The sequence below is a fragment of the Dermochelys coriacea genome, chromosome 8 (assembly GCF_009764565.3).
Source record: "Dermochelys coriacea isolate rDerCor1 chromosome 8, rDerCor1.pri.v4, whole genome shotgun sequence".
Classification (NCBI taxonomy): domain Eukaryota; kingdom Metazoa; phylum Chordata; order Testudines; family Dermochelyidae; genus Dermochelys; species Dermochelys coriacea.
In genome coordinates, this window is record NC_050075.1 from 89,045,292 (window position 1) to 89,064,030 (window position 18,739).

The 18,739-nt window shown below is 40.9% G+C and overlaps 1 protein-coding gene across 4 annotated transcripts in view; it reads right to left on the reverse strand.

Annotated features, from left to right (window-relative positions):
* IL12RB2 (interleukin 12 receptor subunit beta 2) overlaps nt 1-11,134 on the reverse strand; it is a 36,779-nt gene extending 25,645 nt beyond the window's left edge. Inside the window, exons 1-6 of one of the 4 annotated variants that reach the window (XM_043490752.1) lie at nt 10,810-11,130; nt 5,830-5,920; nt 3,892-4,107; nt 2,765-2,879; nt 1,099-1,274; nt 670-812 (exon numbers count right to left, since the gene is read on the reverse strand). In XM_043490752.1, the coding sequence (XP_043346687.1) occupies nt 670-812; nt 1,099-1,274; nt 2,765-2,879; nt 3,892-4,107; nt 5,830-5,887 (708 nt within the window). In that variant the 5' untranslated portion in view covers nt 5,888-5,920; nt 10,810-11,130. Of the gene's footprint in view, nt 1-669; nt 813-1,098; nt 1,275-2,764; nt 2,880-3,891; nt 4,108-5,829; nt 5,921-10,809 lie in introns of all 4 variants that reach the window. The other 3 variants (XM_038414926.2, XM_043490754.1, XM_043490753.1) reach the window with 3 other exon arrangements.
* Nucleotides 11,135-18,739: the final 7,605 nt, after the last annotated feature.

The window sequence follows — 18,739 nt, forward strand, 5'->3', positions numbered from 1 at the left end:
AAAGTGTAATGAATATTTTGGTTTACAGTTTTCCAACAAAATTCTATAGTTAATAACCTGAAGATAACAAACTCTTCCATTGTTCACAAATTCTGTTCTCTTTATATGATTTCTACTTTTTAAAAAACCCTAATGTTTGTTTGAGGTCCAACTTGGATCCTGTTAAAGTAAAAGGAAAAACTTCTATTGACTTCAGTAGGAGTTGGATGAAGCCCTTCTTCAGCTTAACAAGGGTTGTAGTTTATATCTTGTAACTCTGAAAGCGTAATAAAAAATTTCTGACTTTTGCTGAGGTGCAGCAAGCTACTTAATATAAGTCTGAACACAGGGCTATGTCAGACATGAGGGCCCTGATCCTGAAAAGACACACATGAATATCTGACTTCACTGGGGCTATTCCTATGCATAAAATTAAGTACATGAATACGTTCTTGCAGGATTAGGGCCTCACATGCAGAAAACTTCAGATAGTGCCAAAGATGGTGTTTATGATGGATGTTTAATTTAAAGTTAATAATTTCTGATATGAATTATTGCATTATCCTAAATATGGTGCCAACAAGAAGAGATGCAAATTTGAAGAAATAAAACCTGGTAAAAATAATTAAACAAAACCAATCATCAATGGCCAGCAACTTCCTTTTTTTTTTCCTTTCTTGAAAGAATTACCATATTCCAGGAGTGACTGTTAACCGGTCGATATCTTAGTCGAAAGCTTTGTGTCTGTTGTTGATCCTGCCACAAGATAGTGCAATTTGTTTCAGAAACATTGTCAAATTTCACTAAAATATCTGTTGGAGAATGGGGTTTCACTAATAGCAAAGACAAAAAAAAAAGCCAGTTAGATATGCAATGTGATTAGAAATTGTTTGTGTAAGATATGATGGAATATAAATTTCAGGTAAATTTACACTGGGTCGCTTGCTTGCTTATTTATTTATTTAGATTGCGGTTACTTTACAACAAGAGCCCCCATCCAAAGCTCTGCGTGCCTTTGGCAACCTTTTGAAATTGATTCACTAAGACATATATTGGTATATTCAACCTCTTCTTACCAACTCCCTAGATCTGCTCATTTAAGAGATAAGTAATACTTACCTATGTCTATCAACATGAATGTAAAGGGTAGGGAAGAAGCATTTCCTAGGCTATTTGAGGCAGCAACCACAGCTGTATAATTGGATTCAAAATTCAACTTGGTCAGATTCAGTGAGCCGTATTTAGGATTCATACTTTCTTCTGCAAAACTTAAGCATTCTGTCTCATTTGTTAGCCTAGAACAAAAGATAAACCTGTGATTAAAATCTTCAACACACACTCTGTGGGCCAAATCCTCAGATGATGTATATTGTTGTTTCAACTGAGTCATACTGGATTACGTCAGTTGAGAATCTGGCCCTAAAGTTCTTCTTTGAACAACAAAATATTATTAATATGGGGTTGTACTGTTCAATTGCTGGGCAGCTCTGCTTGAAAACAGATGACATGATCTGTACATGATGTAGCATTTATCTGTAGCTTCTAAAATGCCTCAAATATCATCAAAGCAATGGAAGGTTTTAAAGTAAACAAAATTATACCAAGATGATAGCACAGGGCCCATGGTGTACTTTTAAAACAAAATTATTTCAAAAACTATACATTTCTTGCAGCTTAGAAGGAATCCAGGTAGGTTACTCTTGTAACGATGGGGATAGCAATCTACATCGTATTTCTTTACAACAAGAGATACACACTTTCCTCCTAGTCTATAATCTACTTGCATATCCTCTTATCAGATTAGAGACTTGATAGCAGGTTTCCATTATTTATACAAGCACCATTGCTATTATGGCAAAGAGTATAGCATGATAGGTGCTCTAGAAGGACAAAATGCCTTGTTGGTGTCCAAAGCCTGGTTAGGCAGCAGCTGAGCCTCTCCAGCTGGCCTGTAAAGGATGAAACGAATACACCGCAACTCCATGGCAGATTTGGTACAGCCACTTGGGTGGGAGAAGAGTTTCTGTTAAAGAGTTTCCCACCTCCCGTGCATTTTGACTCCCTAAATGATCTAGTCCTCTTCCTTTCACATACCAAGGTAGCCTGTGTGGGTCGAGAACAAGCTCCCTAGGTCTCCATAGCAGGATATAGGGAAACCTATATCCCTCCCTCGGAGTTAATCATGGGTCCTCAGTAGGATCAGAGGAGAGAGTTTTTGGTCCCTGTGTTTGAGCAGCAAGTTTGGTGAATACATTTCAGAGCAATGGCCACTTTCCATTTCCCTAGCAGAGTTCCATGGCAGAGATACAAGCTATAGGTCTCTTAGTAAAAGTACTTCAGTTCATGCCATAACTGAGCAGAGAAGAACCTGCCCTGGACATATATTAGGACACTGGACAGTTTGAGACTGTTTCCTAGGAAGGGGCAAGCTTAAGCAGCTGTTTAATACCAGTTCCAGTATTAAACATCCAGTTTCAAGGGGGAAGCATGTCTAGAAATGGGGTATAGTCCCTGCACCTGCCTAGCCCAGAAGGTGCTGAGGTAATGTGGTGCTGCATCTGCAGGAAAAATGCGAGCTGAATAGGTTCCTTATGCAACTAGACTCACTTTCATGAACTTGAGTCATATACTGTCTCCGTTTGTGCTTTTCCCAAAATGGTTTGAACATAAGACAACTGACTTTTTTGGGGCCTTAATAAAAAGAAATAGGCCTGCCGGAAATAGTAAGTTTTCCACCTATTATTCAACTGTAGGTTTAAAAGAATCTTGTCCATTAGTTACTTACTGTACCACATAGGTAGTTTCTATGTGAGTAAGTCTTCCTTTATCCCAAGTGCAAGTAAGGTTCCCATCTCTTCCATACAGAATACAGGATACATTTCCTGGCTGGTCTGGAGGATCTGAACAGACACTCTTATCAATATTTGAGGTAAACACTGGTAACCGAGGTATTAAGAAACCCTCTTCTACACAGTCTTGAGTTTTGTTTTGTTGATTTTGTTTTTAAAAACAAAGAATTCTGGGTTCAGGCTGTCTTTTTACCTAGTTCTTTTATGGGAGACAGGCTTTTTACTTACTTAGAAGAACAAATTAAAGCCTTGATTTCTGCAAGCTGTTCTGCATGGGTTGACCGCTGTGCAGAGCTCTAGTGAAGACAATGGGATTCCACATAGACGCAGGGGCCTCAATTTGCACAGCCTGGATAGGATTGGGGCCCAAAAGCCTGCCTACAGCAACTGAAAACTGCTCTTCAAAAGCTTTCTTTCCCCATGAGACAAAAGAGACACAACCCCAACCCACTTCAGGAGTATTAGCTCCCATAGGCTACTAGAAACTCTGTGGGATTCCCATTTCACAGTTTCTTATTCACAGTAGGATTCATAAGGGAACTACTGGGAGTTTGTGCCCTGAATCACAAATCTTGGGGATCCACTGGATCCATCAATGCCGAGACCCTATGTCTGTATTTTGGGGAACCCTGCACGCTCCAATGGAGCAATCTGTTGGGGATTTTTCCATCTATCACTGCCTTGGAATCTTTTGTCCCCATCACACTAGAAGGGGCATTCCACTGAGGAGGGTGGGAGAGGCACAAACATTAATAAAGCCTCATGTAGTATTTTACAAAGGGGGAAGGGTCAATGTGTATACAGTGGGCTGGTGATACATGTGTCCAACCCCTTCCCAAAGTAAAGCATATTATACTACAATGATGAATGCCCACACATGCATGGGGGGAGATCAGTGTATGGACCCCTGAGGCACAATCTAATTAACTAACTCCGACTATAATAACCTATCCATCACCCAATGGACTCACTAAAGTAGTTATCCCACTACCACTTTGTGATGTGCTTCTCAGAGGTACATCACAGCTGATAGAATAAGAAATAGAAAATGGCTTCTCCTTACTTCCAACATAGATGTCAATTCCACAGATGATTTTTCCATTCGATTTACATTTGCAACTAAATGTGTGTCTTCCATATGCAAGGACCATTTTAGACTTATTGAAAATTAGCTCCTTGCATTGTTCACCCTGTTTTAGCTGGCACGAGAGGGTAATGTTTGATCCAGGAAGGACTACAGAATCTGTGCTAGCGATCATGTGTCCTCTTTTGCAATTTTCTATAATACAATGGGAAAAAACAAACAGTATAATATTCACATGATCCCTTCTAAAGAGTGTGCAAAACCTTTTGTTTGAAATTTCCTAGAAATGTATCAGTATTTATTGCAAAAATTTATAAAAGGGGTGAAAATCAGTGCAAAAAACTAACTTCGGTTTTTTGGGTAAATATCAGGGTTAATACCAGGGAACAGGAGGACAGAGGGGAAAAAAAGCAACAGATTACTGCGCTGCCATCTCTCTTTCCACATTGGGGAGCTGGGCCCAGGGAATTCTGTCACTTTTCTTTTTAAGGACTTGGGATGCATTTGTATGCACGTGCACCCTTCACTACATTGCTTTATTTTAACAGACAGCATCACATTTATACTTAGATTAATTTATACATTTATAATTTACACATCTATCTAATGTAATGTATTGGATTTTTTTTTAACCATAATCAGTATTTTCATGTAAAGTGGTCTAAAATTTGTGTAAAGTTGTTGTTGTTGTTTGTTTTTTTTAAAACAAAAAAAACCAACCCAAGTAATAGCTTTTCTAAAACTTCAGAATTTTTGGAAAAAAATCAGTAAACTGAAAAAGAAGGGTCCTAAGTATAGGGTATTTTACAAGGCGAAGGAGACTCCTCCACCATAATCCAGTTCATGATTTGTGCATGGCACTAAATTTTCATTGATTTAAGGGACATCATGAATGAAAGTCAACCTACTTTCTTACTGAAAAAAGTACAATTCAAGGAGCCACCTGATAGGAGAACTTTATTTATCTTCTCTTTTAACAAAAAACACTATGCATATTGGTGAAATAGCAGCAATCATGCCCCTATTGAGGTGAATAGTAAACGTCCCTCTGAATTCCATGAGAGATATGCCTTATTTTCTTTTTCATAGTTCCTGTGTGGATATAAGGATAGGAAGGTGTAACACCCAATTCAAACAGAGATGTGCATATACATTTGATGTTGCTCAGTGGCCCTTCAGGCTACCCTTTGAATCAATACAAATCTAAAAGAGAAAAGAAACTAAATATTTTATAAAAAACTGATATGGGCAGTGGAAAATGATGGAGCAGAATTGCTATTTATTTGCTAACGTAGTCAGCTCGGCCTATTTGGAAATGGACTGTATGCAAGATGTGCCTCTCAGGTAACCAACAGCAAACCTCTAACTTTAAATAAATAAATAACTTACAAGCAGTTATTTCCTGTAGTAGCCTTGAATTCACACATCAGACAGAAGTGAAACTTTGAATATGCAGTATAAACAAATGAAAGTGAGTTGCCAATGGTTGCATGTATTGGTTCTTATCTTGTGCACCATTTGGTTCTGAAAAGTACATTCAATAAACACCAGGCCTGATCCTCCAATGCCTTGCACTTTGTAGGGTTGGTGATAGTTGTGCACCCTGGGTGTAAAATGCTGCCATATCAGAATAGTAGTGTCATACATCCTCTATGACCAGGTTTAAGTGACATGGCAGAAGGCAGCAGAGAATCACATCCACTATTCTTAATAGCTTTATCCAATTACCTGAAAATGAATTTTTTTTTTTATAAGAAAACAACCCAGCCAGGCATCAAAGTTATAGTAGTGTGACCCTCTGGAACTAAGATATAAGGAAGGTATTTTCCAACAAAGCACTCAAAGACTGAAGGAGAAACAAATTAAACTGTTCAAGATTTTCTAAGCAAAGTTTCTGTTTAGAAATCAAACACTTACCTGTTACTGCTTGTACCAAACACCAAATTACCAAATGCACAAGCCACGTGGAGAACATTTTGCTCTCTAAAGTGAAATAAATTCCTTTTCCCTGTTTTAAAAAATAAAAAACATTTTAAAATACTCCTTTTGTTACAACATCTGCAATTTAGAGCACCCAAAGATGATTGTTGCAATATTTAATACAAAAATAATCCTTTCACACACGGATAAATTGTGGCTTACTGGGGGCATTGGCTAGAGAGCTTATTGACTGCTTCTGGCAGGCATTCTATCCATAGGAAAATATGGACTAAGTGTGCCTTCAGAGCACTCTAAAAGGATATAGCATATGCTTTTCCCACTCCACCCCAATAGCCCGTCTTTATAAACCCACTAGCCTAAAAAGGCTATGTGGAGGTTAGCACCACTGCAAGTGCTAGCTATTGTAGTGTTTATGGTTAGGAACCACAAAGACAGACTGTGACTAGTCCCTGTGCAAAGCAGGTGTAAGGGTCCCTGTTCACATCTTACTCTCATCCCCTTTCTTCCACTTCTTTGTATATCTGAGCAGGATTAGTCATCCAGAACTTCTTAGGGGTGACATTCCCCAGCTCCCTGGAGTTCTGTCATATTTTAATCCTTGCATAGCTACAAGAAAGAAGACCTGCTAGGTAGGGACACTCTGCAACCCTTGTGTGCTACAGAGTTAAACTCTGCAATTTTGCTCTGTAGGAGCCCAGGGGAAAAGGAGTTAGTGGATAGGACAAGCGAATGGTGAGAAGAGAACAGTAAGCGGTTTTGCGAACTGGATGATCCCCTGGCTAGAAAGCCACGGGATGGGGGACTGGGAGGGGCACAGTGTTTGCCGCCATTCTTCAAAGTCTGTGTTCTGACTTTTCTTGGTTGACCCAAGATATTGCCCTGAAGTGAGTGCGTGCTTGTGGAAAGGACCAGAATGCTGTCTTCTATACACAGAACAGGTAGTAGAGGCAGTGAAAGCTTCCCTGTTAATGAACTCCAAACTCCTCCAGGGATTAGGGCATAGTCCAGCCTCACTACTGAGAAGGCCACTATGGGAAGTGCTATTCCAGCATGAGGAAATTAGTTCAACCTTGCCACATCAAAAGATAGGTTATATGTCAAAGGCTCTATGTTCTCCTAGGAATCAGTCTTTGCTGACTCCAAGAAAATCATGCATCAGGCCCTACACAATCATGAATTTTTTAAACATAAAAGTGGGGTGGTTCTTATTTGCCTTCTGGCTTTTGAGCCTTTAGAGTTGTCAATTTTGGTTGATGTATTTCTGGAGATTTCATCACATGTCATAATCTTTAACTAAAGATTAATCTGTAATTCCTGGAGACAACAGGCCAATCCTGGATGGTTGGCAACCCTCAATGAGGGCCATAAACAATTTTTTTTAATGAAACCTGAGATTCTCACAATCATGTGATTCAAGGATCCAGAACTTTACAAAAAACACCAAATAATGCAAGACTTGTAATAAAATTGTGGAAGTTGGCAATACCACAATTCTTTGATCCATCCATTTCCACAAAATGAAAGGCAGCACTCATGATAAAAACACTGCTGACTTTTAAACAGTTAGTTAAAGTCTACCATACAATAAACAAACGCCCAGGCAGATGTAGTGGAGGCAAACACTCTTTAAAACTAAGAGATTTAAGCTTCAAACTTCTAAAGGACTGATATTATTTAGAATAAAAAAAATAAAAAAATAAAAGTATCTGTTTCCAACTGCAAACCTATACTAGTTCTGGTCATAACAAACAACTTTAAAACACAGATGATGTTGAAGTGTTTGAACTTTATATATTGGAGGAGTGAAGGCATATCAGGCATGTTGCAGCAGAGTGAATCTATTACGACTCTTATTGTTTGACCTTTTGTAATGAAAATACTTCTATTGAAACATTTTCACGATTTAATTCTTTATTTCAAACAAAGTATTTGTGCTGTTAAAACTCTGTAAATCCTGACCCCTTTTCATGACATTTTGGGGGGGACAAGCCTGAGACATTGTTCTAGAAAAATCCGGTTTTTGCTAATCTATTTTTACATTAATATGAAGTTTATTTTCCAGGCTTTTGGGGGGGAGGAGAGTGGGTTTAGGCAAAGAAATGTGAACTACTTTCTTTTTTGAGAGGTATCTAAGGATGAAAGACAGAGGGGAGTTGACATGTGTTGGTTTATGAAATATGTAAGATTTTTCAAAAATTACAAAGACTATCTTTTTAAACCTGTAATTATAAGTCCTTCAAACTGAAATCTTAAGTCTCACTGTAAAATTCCTCAGCCTCTGCCAAACTTTTACTTACAGCAGTCACTGAAATCATCAGCTACCATACTGATGAGCAATCAGAGCACTAATGTGATTCAAGTAAATGAGGTGTTTTCCAATAAACTGAAATTTGCCCAGTAACTGTAAACATCCTTCAGACAGCTTGCTTTATGACAGCAAAACCATAGCCATAGTACTGAGTCAACATGCCAACAACGCATCTATTCATATCCTTCTTTGGAGAGTTGCTTATTGCATAAGTTCTAGACAATGAAAGCACTATCAGATGAACTGACCAAGTCACATACGCAAAATTCATACAGCATAAAATGTAAGAGCAAATATCAAAGGAGATCAGAGGTAAACTTCAAACTTTCTTTTTTAAAAAAACAACAACAACAATCTTTAAGATTCTACATCAGGAAGGGGAAATTTTGCCACCTGTACACAGACTGAATAAAAGATAACTGAGGTTCTCTTTAAGCTTGTGACGTAGCGGACCTATGGAAAAAAAAAAAGTAAAAGGTCCCCCGTGCTTATGCACGCTTACAACTATGAAGTGTACATGATATGCAAAAATGCTGATGGCTGTGAATTCTGTGTCCATGAAAGTATTACAATTGTCTTAAAGTAACTGATCAACTAATTTTTACTTCTTAAATAGTTTGTGAAGTATATCCTTCACAAAGGCTTTGCAGTTCACCTTTAAGTCTAATGGTTCTCATTCCAAGAGCGAAGAAATTCAGAGTTCAGGCAGAAACTTCATTCTAAGCAGGATATACTGACATTGATAGGAACATTGAGATGTCTTTCTAATGACAGCATGATTTCTGACAGTGCATTATCTTACATGCATTACAGCACATGCAGTATGACAGATCACATACTATTTAGGAATCATGAATACTATACTAATAAATCTAATACCTTGTTTGTTCAGCACCATTAAACCACCAACAGTGGTACTGATAGTGTAAAATCTAGTGGACACCAAGAACAGGAGTGTTTACTACTGTATCACCTAACCTCATAGGTAGTCTGAAAAAATTGCCTGCTCCCTAAGGTAGTGCTTATGCTGCTAGTAGCACCACTGCAGCTGCACTTTTGCTGAAGGTATTTTCTAGACAGGACCATGAGAAGTTATAGATAGAGTTACAGCACTTATGGAATGTCCTTGCTTTTGTGGGTTGACAGACTTTAATGTTGAGCAAAGAAAGGTGTGAATATAGCTGTTTGCAGATGTCAGAATGACTGGAACTATAGCGTTTATATGACAGCCTAACCATTCTGCTGTTGGGTAAACATATCTTAAACAATTTTTTAAAAATACCTGTAACTTACTTAATACAATCATAAGGTCTTGGGGGGAGGAACCCCTCCAACTTTTTTTTTTTGAAGGTAGGGCTTTCATTCAAAATATTACATTTTTATAATTTTTATTTGGATTATTGACAACGGAAGCTATTACAGGGTTCCAATAATATCCAATAATAAGAAACCATTCCATGGTAATATGGATTTTTATATTTAGCAATAGTTATGCAAAAGCTCTTTGGGGGGGGGGATGGTCTCTTTGTTCTCTGTTTTATACAGTACCTAGCACACGGGGGTCTTGGTCTGTGCCTACAGTTCCTAGGTACAATGGTAATACGAATAATAAATATGATTACTTTGGGCTTCATCCTCCTATTGAAATCAACAGCACAGCTCTTGTTGGCTTCAGTGGGAGCTGGACTGGACCCATTAGATAATAGAAATATCTTTCTATTATCTTCAAGCAAGGTCTTCAGCTTGCTCAAGAAAGAGCCTCTCCACCCCCAAAGGATGCCTAAAAGAAACTGGAACAAAGGACAGTAACCATGGGGGTGTGAGTGATTGCTGGACCCAGACTAAAAGGAGGCTAGTCTGTAAAAGAGGCTTATTGGAACATCTCTGAGGTTTTGTTTTTTTTATTTTCCTGACTTCTCTGTCAATTACAAATGTTAAACAATCCTGTCAAAATGAGTGTCCTGCTTGGAAGATGTTGCCAGTCAAGTCTGTATTTTCCACCGAATGCATCCGATGAAGTGAGCTGTAGCTCACGAAAGCTTATGCTCAAATAAATTTGTTAGTCTCTAAGATGCCACAAGTCCTCCTTTTCTTTTTTGCGAATACAGACTAACACGGCTGCTAATCTGAAACCAGAGATATCTTTAATTTCCATTCCTATGCACACATGGCTTGCAAAAATGTACTTTAAAAATGCATATTTGAATTGTGAAAGCATCCAATACACATTGATATAACCATGAATGTAATTGTAACATACTAAGGCAGGATGTCCTGCCTTAGTAACAGAAGTAAGTATTGAATCGCTAATAATAGCGTTTAGCAATGGTGTAGTGTCAGTACTTATTAATATTCCTGCACTGTCTCCCAAAAGGCATAATGAGATCAGACATTCTCAGCCTGGAGTACAGAGTCTCAAAAACGTCTGTGAGCACTTTTTTAAGGGATAAATATATTTGAGCCCATGACCTGCAGTTTATCATTCAGGATTGTCTTTCCTCCTTCCCAAAAGCTTCTCTCAGCTAACTCGAAAACGGGATGCTGATCCAGCAGGGCCTTTTCCATCTCTTACTTCTGTGGGCAAGACACTCCTCTCTCTCTCTCTCTTTCTCTCTGTCCTTTTTATCCTGACCACAGAATAGACTTGCCTGGTTTCACTGATGTGGCTCCAGTCACCAGGGGAGAGCTCCTGAGGTACCCAAGAAAGGCCGGCTCCATCTCCACCACTGACCCCACATGACGCGTCCCTTCCAGCGTGTCTCTACAGCTGGCTTCAGGGGGCGCAGCTTTCCTGTTCAGAGGGAATTTGGAAAGTGAGAGGGGCAAAGTCTGACCCTGCATGAGACTCCCTCAAAGCCCAGCCTGTGGCGCCCGGCGCTGAGCTGCTCCCCTCACCCCCCAAGCAGCCCCCTGTGCCCTGGCTGCAGTGAGCTGAGTTCAGGGGAGGGGACAGGACCACTCCCTGCAGGAGGGGACCCTTGCCCAGGGAAGAGGCTGGAAACTCCCCGTTCTTGGCAGGCCGCGCTGCCCCCCCCCCCCACTCTCCCCTCACCCTCCGGGGGCCACTCACCCCCCAGCATCGCCAGCCGGGCTCCCCGCCGAGCCCCTCCAGTCCTGTGCGCCGCGCAGCACCAGCCGGGCGAGGACAGCGCTCCTTGCCCGCCCCCGGCGCCCGCCCCGCCCCTCCCCGCCGGCCTTTCCGGCTCCCGGCCTGGCCCCGGGCCCTGGCGGCGGTTCTCGAGCGCTGCGCTGCCGTCCGCGTGAGCCGGGCGCCCCCGCTGCCTGCCCGGCTCCCGGGCAAACCGCGCCGCGGGGGCCCCGGGGGAGCTCGCTGCTGCGGACCCCGGCGGCGCCTCTCTGCCCCCGTAGGCGCCGGCGCCCCGCTGGCCGTGGGCAGGGCCGGCCGCCGGGCGGCGGAGCCGGCTTTGCCTGGGGCGGGGGAGGGGACAGCGTTGCGCTTACTCAGAGCGGTGGAAGCCGGGAAGAGGCGCTGGGTACCATCATGAGCCCCCCCCCGTCAACTGAAGGAGCCACTGGGCAGAGCTCAGGGGTGCAGGTGCTGGAACTAGGGGTGCGGCGGCACCACCCCCGGGTTTGAAGCGATTTGCCTCATATTCATGGTTTAGGGTTTGGTTCAGTGGCTCTCAGCTCCCCCCCACACTATACACATTATTCCAGCACCCTTGGGTGCTTGTATTTATTAATATCACCCTTACTCGCCGTCTACCCCTGCAGGGCCAGCTGTATGGCTGGGGAGTGTCCTGCCAGCCCTTTGGCTCACACCTTCCGTCCCCTCCATGGTTGGGGATGGGGGTGGGTTGTTATTTAAAATCTCTGCCGTAGCATCATCAAATCTACAGGTTCTGCTCCAATGAGAGACTTTCTCTTGACTTAGGTGGGTGTTGGATCATGCCCCTCGTAATGATTATATGATTTGTAGTGCCTTGGAGCCCCAGCCACAGACAGGGACCCGATTGTGGTAGGTGCTGTACAAATACAGACAGTCCCTGCCCTAAAGAGCTTACAGTCTAAAAACTTGAAATCCACTGAAGTTGCTTAAATCACTTGAAGGATACATTCTATTTTTAATCTTCAAAAATATTCCAAAAAAACCCAGATCGCTTCTGGAGACCGCCAGGAGGCTGGAGCATTGACAGCAAGATGGAAAAGGACAGGTTAAGAAACAACAATTAGGGAAAGTCCAACCTTTTCTGCTGCTTAACCAACTTTTGAAACCTGTATTCCCCAACTTCAAGCTGACCCTGACATACACTACTGTTTAAGTGGGCAATGTCTAACCCAACACACAATCTGCTGTGTATGTCCACTCTTCAAATATTAATTACTTTTAAAATTCTGTTTAAAAAACACAAACAAAAATAGCTCTCAAGGAAATAATGGGCTGAGAGGGGCAGTCCTCTGCATTTTTATTTTTATTTTTTTATAATATGGGCTAGGTGACCAGAGTATAGGATGCGTACCTATTGTAAGATTCTTGAAATTTGGAGAGAAAGAAAAGGAATTGCTGAAAGGATTTTGCTCAAACATTCCCTCCCACCTAATTTTTTCCTTTCTCTGAGCAGTGACACAAAGACAAAGCTATTGTCATTGTATTTTCCTATTATAGGAAAACTTGGAGAGTAGTTTTTGTTCTGTGCTTAATCCCATGTGACGTTTTCTTTCCATGTGCTGGAAACCCTTTGCCTTATAGTTTCTCCTCTCTCAAACTCTGTGTTCCAAAGAGCTTTTAAAGTTAATTTTCTATAATCACATGCTCAGTATTATCTAATAGGACAGACTACAAAACATTGAGGAAAAATATAGTCAATTTCTACCTAAATTTAGCTTTTTAAAAAAATGTACTTGTATATTTGTCCTTGCCGCTTCTCTTTTCAGGATATGACAACAAAACGGCACTGTTAATAATGACGTCCCCTTGACTAGCTTGAATTTCAGAAGACAGGTATTCTCTGGACAGCCATCCAAATGAATGCCCAAAGATGTGTATAAAGTCTGCAGGGTCCAAAGGATTAATCTGTGAACTTTCAGCTTCCTCAGCACCTCCATTTACCAAAACCCAAAGTAGCATTAGTAAAAAAAAAACTGCTGACAATTCACAGCACTGGCTTGTGTGAACAGTGCAGTTTTGGACCACATACTTTATGAAAACACAAATTTCCCCAGTTTCAGTTTAGGTGTGAATTTTTTTTCCCCACTTCTACAAGTTCTTATACTGAACACTTAATTTTTCTCTTTTTTTTTTTCAGAGTTCTTTGCATTGCAGTTGGTTCCAGCATAGTCTTTCTACCATTTGTAAAACAAAGATTCCTACTATTCCTAAAGGACCAGATTCTGACTCCCTTGCTCATGTTGGGGCTCAGTTCATCAACAGGGCACTGTGTGTAGTCCTTTGTATCAGTGGAAAGTGGGTGCAAAATGCTTCCAAATTAGAAGAGCGCTCACTTCTCAGAATAATCACTTAAGCGAATGCATAGCACATTACTACACAAGTGGTGCCATTGAAGTAAGGAGCACCTCACAGTGAGCGAGGGTATCAGAATCCATCTTAGTGTTATGGAGTCTGACAAGAAAGGAAACAAAACAAAAAGTCAAACTAGAAATTAAGATGCAATCTCTTTAAGCTTTTTAAAAGGATAACACTTGCTCAAATAATTAGATCTTTTATTTTTATTTGTGTATTGTGGTAGTGCTGTGGACTAGGACCCCATTGTGCTGGTCACTATGCAATCCCATTGCCCTTTTCAAGGCTTTATTATATTTGAAATTATTTTTATTATATCCTATATGCAAATGCTTTACTGACAATATACTGAGCTTGTCAAAAAGTGGAGGCACTAGACAGTCATGAAAGATTAAAGCAAAACTCTTCACAGATTATTAAGTCAGTAAATAGTTGTTTGTTTGTTTGTTTGTTTATAAGCATTTCTACTGTGTTCATGACCGCAGTCTCTGCGCATCATTTTGTTTCTCTACAAAGGATTATGCAGGCCAGTTTTACAAAGATCAGTACATCATTTAGCAATTTAAAACAGTCTGGTGCAGAACTGGGAGATACTATTCACAGGGAAACTAAAAGCTGGAGAACAACTTGCGTAGTCTCTCTTTTCAATGTGGTTAAGGGCTCAATCCTGCAAGATGATGAGTATTCTGGCCCCCAATCCAGCTAATCATTTAAGCATCTGCAATTACTTGTGTTCAAAATTAAGCACATTCTTAAATGCTTTTCTAGATTGAGGCCAGCATGTTCTGCACCTTTCAGAATTGAACCTTGAAAGAAAGAGCATTTCTTGCTATGTGTCCCATAAATATGAGAAGAGACAAATATATCATCTACTCTATTCCCCTGCCATGCAAACCATTGTTCTTTGTATTACCACATTATCCAATCCAATTTAGAAAAGTCCCAAGTGACCATGCTTCCATCTCCATTCCTTGTAAACTATCCCACACTTTGCTTAAAAGACCTCAGTCAACCTACATTTTCTTTTTAATTTTGTTTAATATTGCCACACTGTCCCTAGCTATATTTCCTTGTATCACCATAAATAATTCCTCTCCCTCCATGAAACATGCAAATAGACTAGACTGTTACCGTATTGTCATCACTTACCTAAGCTATTAATACTTCGCTTTGAAGTCACTCCTTCCAATCATTTTTCTTCTCTGATTATCCCCGTTATTGTTCTGGTAATGAGATACCAGAACTGAATGTTCTATTCTAGGAGTGATCACACCCTGGACCATATAGAGACAGACTTTCTTCACTATTGCACTACTGTGGCAATGCACTTCCTCCACCTCCGCAGGCTCAGCACTTCCCCCTCTGGTGGTGGGGGCCTGGAGTAAACCAGCTCCATTCTGGACAGTGTTTACTCTCCCACTTGGGGGTTTATTTCCCAATATTTTCTAGGCAGGACTCAGGGCAAGCCCAAAGAGTGCCCCTCCACCAAACGAAAACAAAAATAAACCAATTTCAACACAAAACAGACGGGAATAGCTTTCCCTACCCACACTCTGAGGGTAGGTGGCCTTGTTATTGGCCTTGGGGGTGCCCCTCCTTTCTCTAAACTAAACAGGCAATCTGTTATGTAGCTTCCTCTGTAGAGAGGAGAGCAGCCATCCACCCGGGGGGCACCCTTTCTTCCTGCTGCCACTAGCCCTGCAGCAGCTTGTCTCACCTCCCCTCTCTCACCGGAGGTGGAGTTTTTAAAGGTTTCAGGCAGCCTTTAAATGGACATAGGGATCCCTAACTGATCTTAAGTAATCCCTTTTCAGTTTATAGGGAAAAGAGTCTTTATCATTCTAGGGTTAATATACCTGCCTTCCAACGCCAAGCAGAGAACAGAAGTATCCTGTCCAAAATACAGGAGTCTATTATCTAATGAGAAGTGGCATATAAAACAATAAAGAAGTGAAGGATCAGGGCTCCTGTAGAATTATAGACTTGGGCTGACAACAAAGTAGAGTGTCTGACCTTGATCTTCCCATGGATTATTTGAACCTGAAGTTCATTTTATGAAATGTATAACAGTACTGACTGTCAAAAAGAAAAGGAGTACTTGTGGCACCTTAGAGACTAACAAATTTATTAGAGCATAAGCTTTCGTGAGCTACAGCTCACTTCATCGGATGCATTTGGTGGAAAAAACAGAGGAGAGATTTATATACACACACAGAGAACATGAAACAATGGGTTTATCATACACACTGTAAGGAGAGTGATCACTTAAGATAAGCCATCACCAGCAGCAGGGAGGGGAAAGGAGGAAAACCTTTCATGGTGACAAGCAAGGTAGGCTAATTCCAGCAGTTAACAAGAATATCAGACCAATGCTCAAACCACTGAGCTATCCCTCAGAGGAACAGTGGGGGGTGGGGTGAGGGGGAGAAATACCATGGGGAAATAGTTTTACTTTGTGTAATGACTCATCCATTCCCAGTCTCTATTCAAGCCTAAGTTAATTGTATCCAGTTTGCAAATTAATTCCAATTAAGCAGTCTCTCGTTGGAGTCTGTTTTTGAAGCTTTTTTGTTGAAGGATAGCCACTCTTAGGTCTGTAATCAAGTGACCAGAGAGATTGAAGTGTTCTCCAACTGGTTTTTGAATGTTATAATTCTTGACGTCCGATTTGTGTCCATTCATTCTTTTATGTAGAGACTGTCCAGTTTGGCCAATGTACATGGCAGAGGGTCATTGCTGGCACATGATGGCATATATCACATTGGTAGATGCTCAGGTGAAGGAGCCTCTGATAGTGTGGCTGATGTGATTAGGCCCTATGATGGTATCCCCTGAATAGATATGTGGACAGAGTTGGCAACGGGCTTTGTTGCAAGGATAGGTTCCTGGATTAGTGGTTCTGTTGTGTGGTGTGTGGTTGCTGGTGAGTATTTGCTTCAGATTGGGGGGCTGTCTGTAAGCAAGGACTGGCCTGTCTCCCAAGATCTGTGAGAGTGATGGGTCATCCTTCAGGATAGGTGAAGTGAGCTGTAGCTCATGAAAGCTTATGCTCTAATAAATTTGTTAGTCTCTAAGGTGCCACAAGTACTCCTTTTCTTTTTGCGAATACAGACTAACACGGCTGCTACTCTGAGTACTGACTGTGTTTCATTGTGGAACATGTATGTTTTTGTGAAGGTTCAAGCAATTCTGTATATTGAGATGACAACCCTCTTACAGCTCTCCAGCCTGATTTTGTTACAATTACATAATGTCTCCACTCAAGCAACTCAAAAATATGTTGGCCATATTGTCAAGTGCCATCATGTTGCATTACAAATTCATGTTTAATCTCACGTTCACTATTATGCCAAGGATACTCTTGTCATCACTACTTTCCAGTATTCTCCCTCCCATTGGATATGCAGTTTAGATTATTTTTCTTCAGATAGAATGAATCTCTGCAAGTTAACATATCAGCAGACCGTTTTCCCCCAAGCTTTCATTTTGATATCTTTGCCCATACCTTTAACTTCTCTTGCCCCTTTTGTGTTGTTTTTCTGTTCTGTCTGATGTTTGCAACCCCTTACAATTTAGAAGCTACGCAAGTTTCACTAACATGCTGCTGCTGTCTTCCTCTTTCAGATAGCTCTTGCCTTATTTAACATGCTCATGAACTAACAGCGATTCCTGTGCTACCCCCATAGACACCCATTCCCCAGTTCAATGCATTCCCATTTACCATTACCCTCTGCTTACAGTAATTCAGTCAGTTTTCCTCCATGTGTCGTGGTTCTTCTTGTCCCTCCAAATTCTGCTCCTGTTCTGACTCTGTAGGCCTTTCCCATGCTTTGGTCGGATGGCAGCCAGAATACCAATAACTCCTTAAGGCCAAGACCGTTGGTTGATGTCTTTGATCAAGAACACAAGTTGAGTGACGATCATTAAAATAGCATGCAGCAGTAACACTGAGTAGCTTACATAATACAAAGTTTATTTAATGTTGAAAATATAGAATAAAGACAAATAAATTGCTCCCCTCCATATTGCTGTAGAGAGTTATCACAGGCCTCATGGAGTAGCTGGAAAGGCTCTTTGTTACAGCTTAAATGAAGTGGAAATCAAAGAATCTTGAATCCTCGAGCCATCCGTGTCCCCATTTGACCATATGAGCGAGTATCACTCACCTGCCAGCCCTCATGCTTCTATTTTCATCCCTTCCCTTTTTTTCTTGCATCCTGACTAACCATGGTATTTATGGAGACAGTCCTCCAGAGCCCCATGCTAGTGATTCAGTTGTCCAGGCCCTTTGTAGGCCAGTTTTGAGGGGCTTAAATTTTCTTCCTACTGCTTCCCACACACACACACAACCAGCTTCCAAGACTCAAGCTACAGCTCCTCACTTCATCTCCCTCCTTTGCAACCATTCTATTTAACTCTGAGTTGAATGATTTGAATGAACTATATTGCTCACTTGGTTTGCTTCACAATGCCATGCAAATGAACTCTACTCTGGCTCTCTGCGCATGTGTGTATTGTTTATCTCAGCAATTTTGTTCAGTGAAAGTTAGTTATCCAGCAGTATAAAAAAAGTTATATAGCTGTATCAAATATAGTTTCCCCTCAACTGCCCTCCCATCCACCTCAGAACTGAAGCCAAGTTGATTTAATTTGGAGAGTAGGATTTTGTGAGACATTGTACCAATAATCTACTAAAATCTAAATAGCTAACAGTTGTTGAATCTCCTGCCCCTGCCCCCACCCCTTGTGGTAAGATTGATTCTTTATTACTTCTTAGGTATTTAGATTATATTGGGGAGGGAGCAGTCCAGAAACCCCCCACGATAGATGATGCTAATTGTTCATGGTTCTTATGATTCTCTTAATCCCTTATGTTTAGTGTTTGGTTATTTTCTCCTAATATTTGTTCCATTTTTTTACTAGACATTACAAGTGATGTTGTAAAGCTAACATTCAATGAAGCAGGTAAATGTATAAAACCACATCCATGACTTCTTACATCCTCTTCTAGAAACTACATATTTAGTTTCATTCTCTGCTGTTGCATTCAGTCCTGCTAGCCATGTATGTACTTAATCCTCAATAGTGCTAACAAA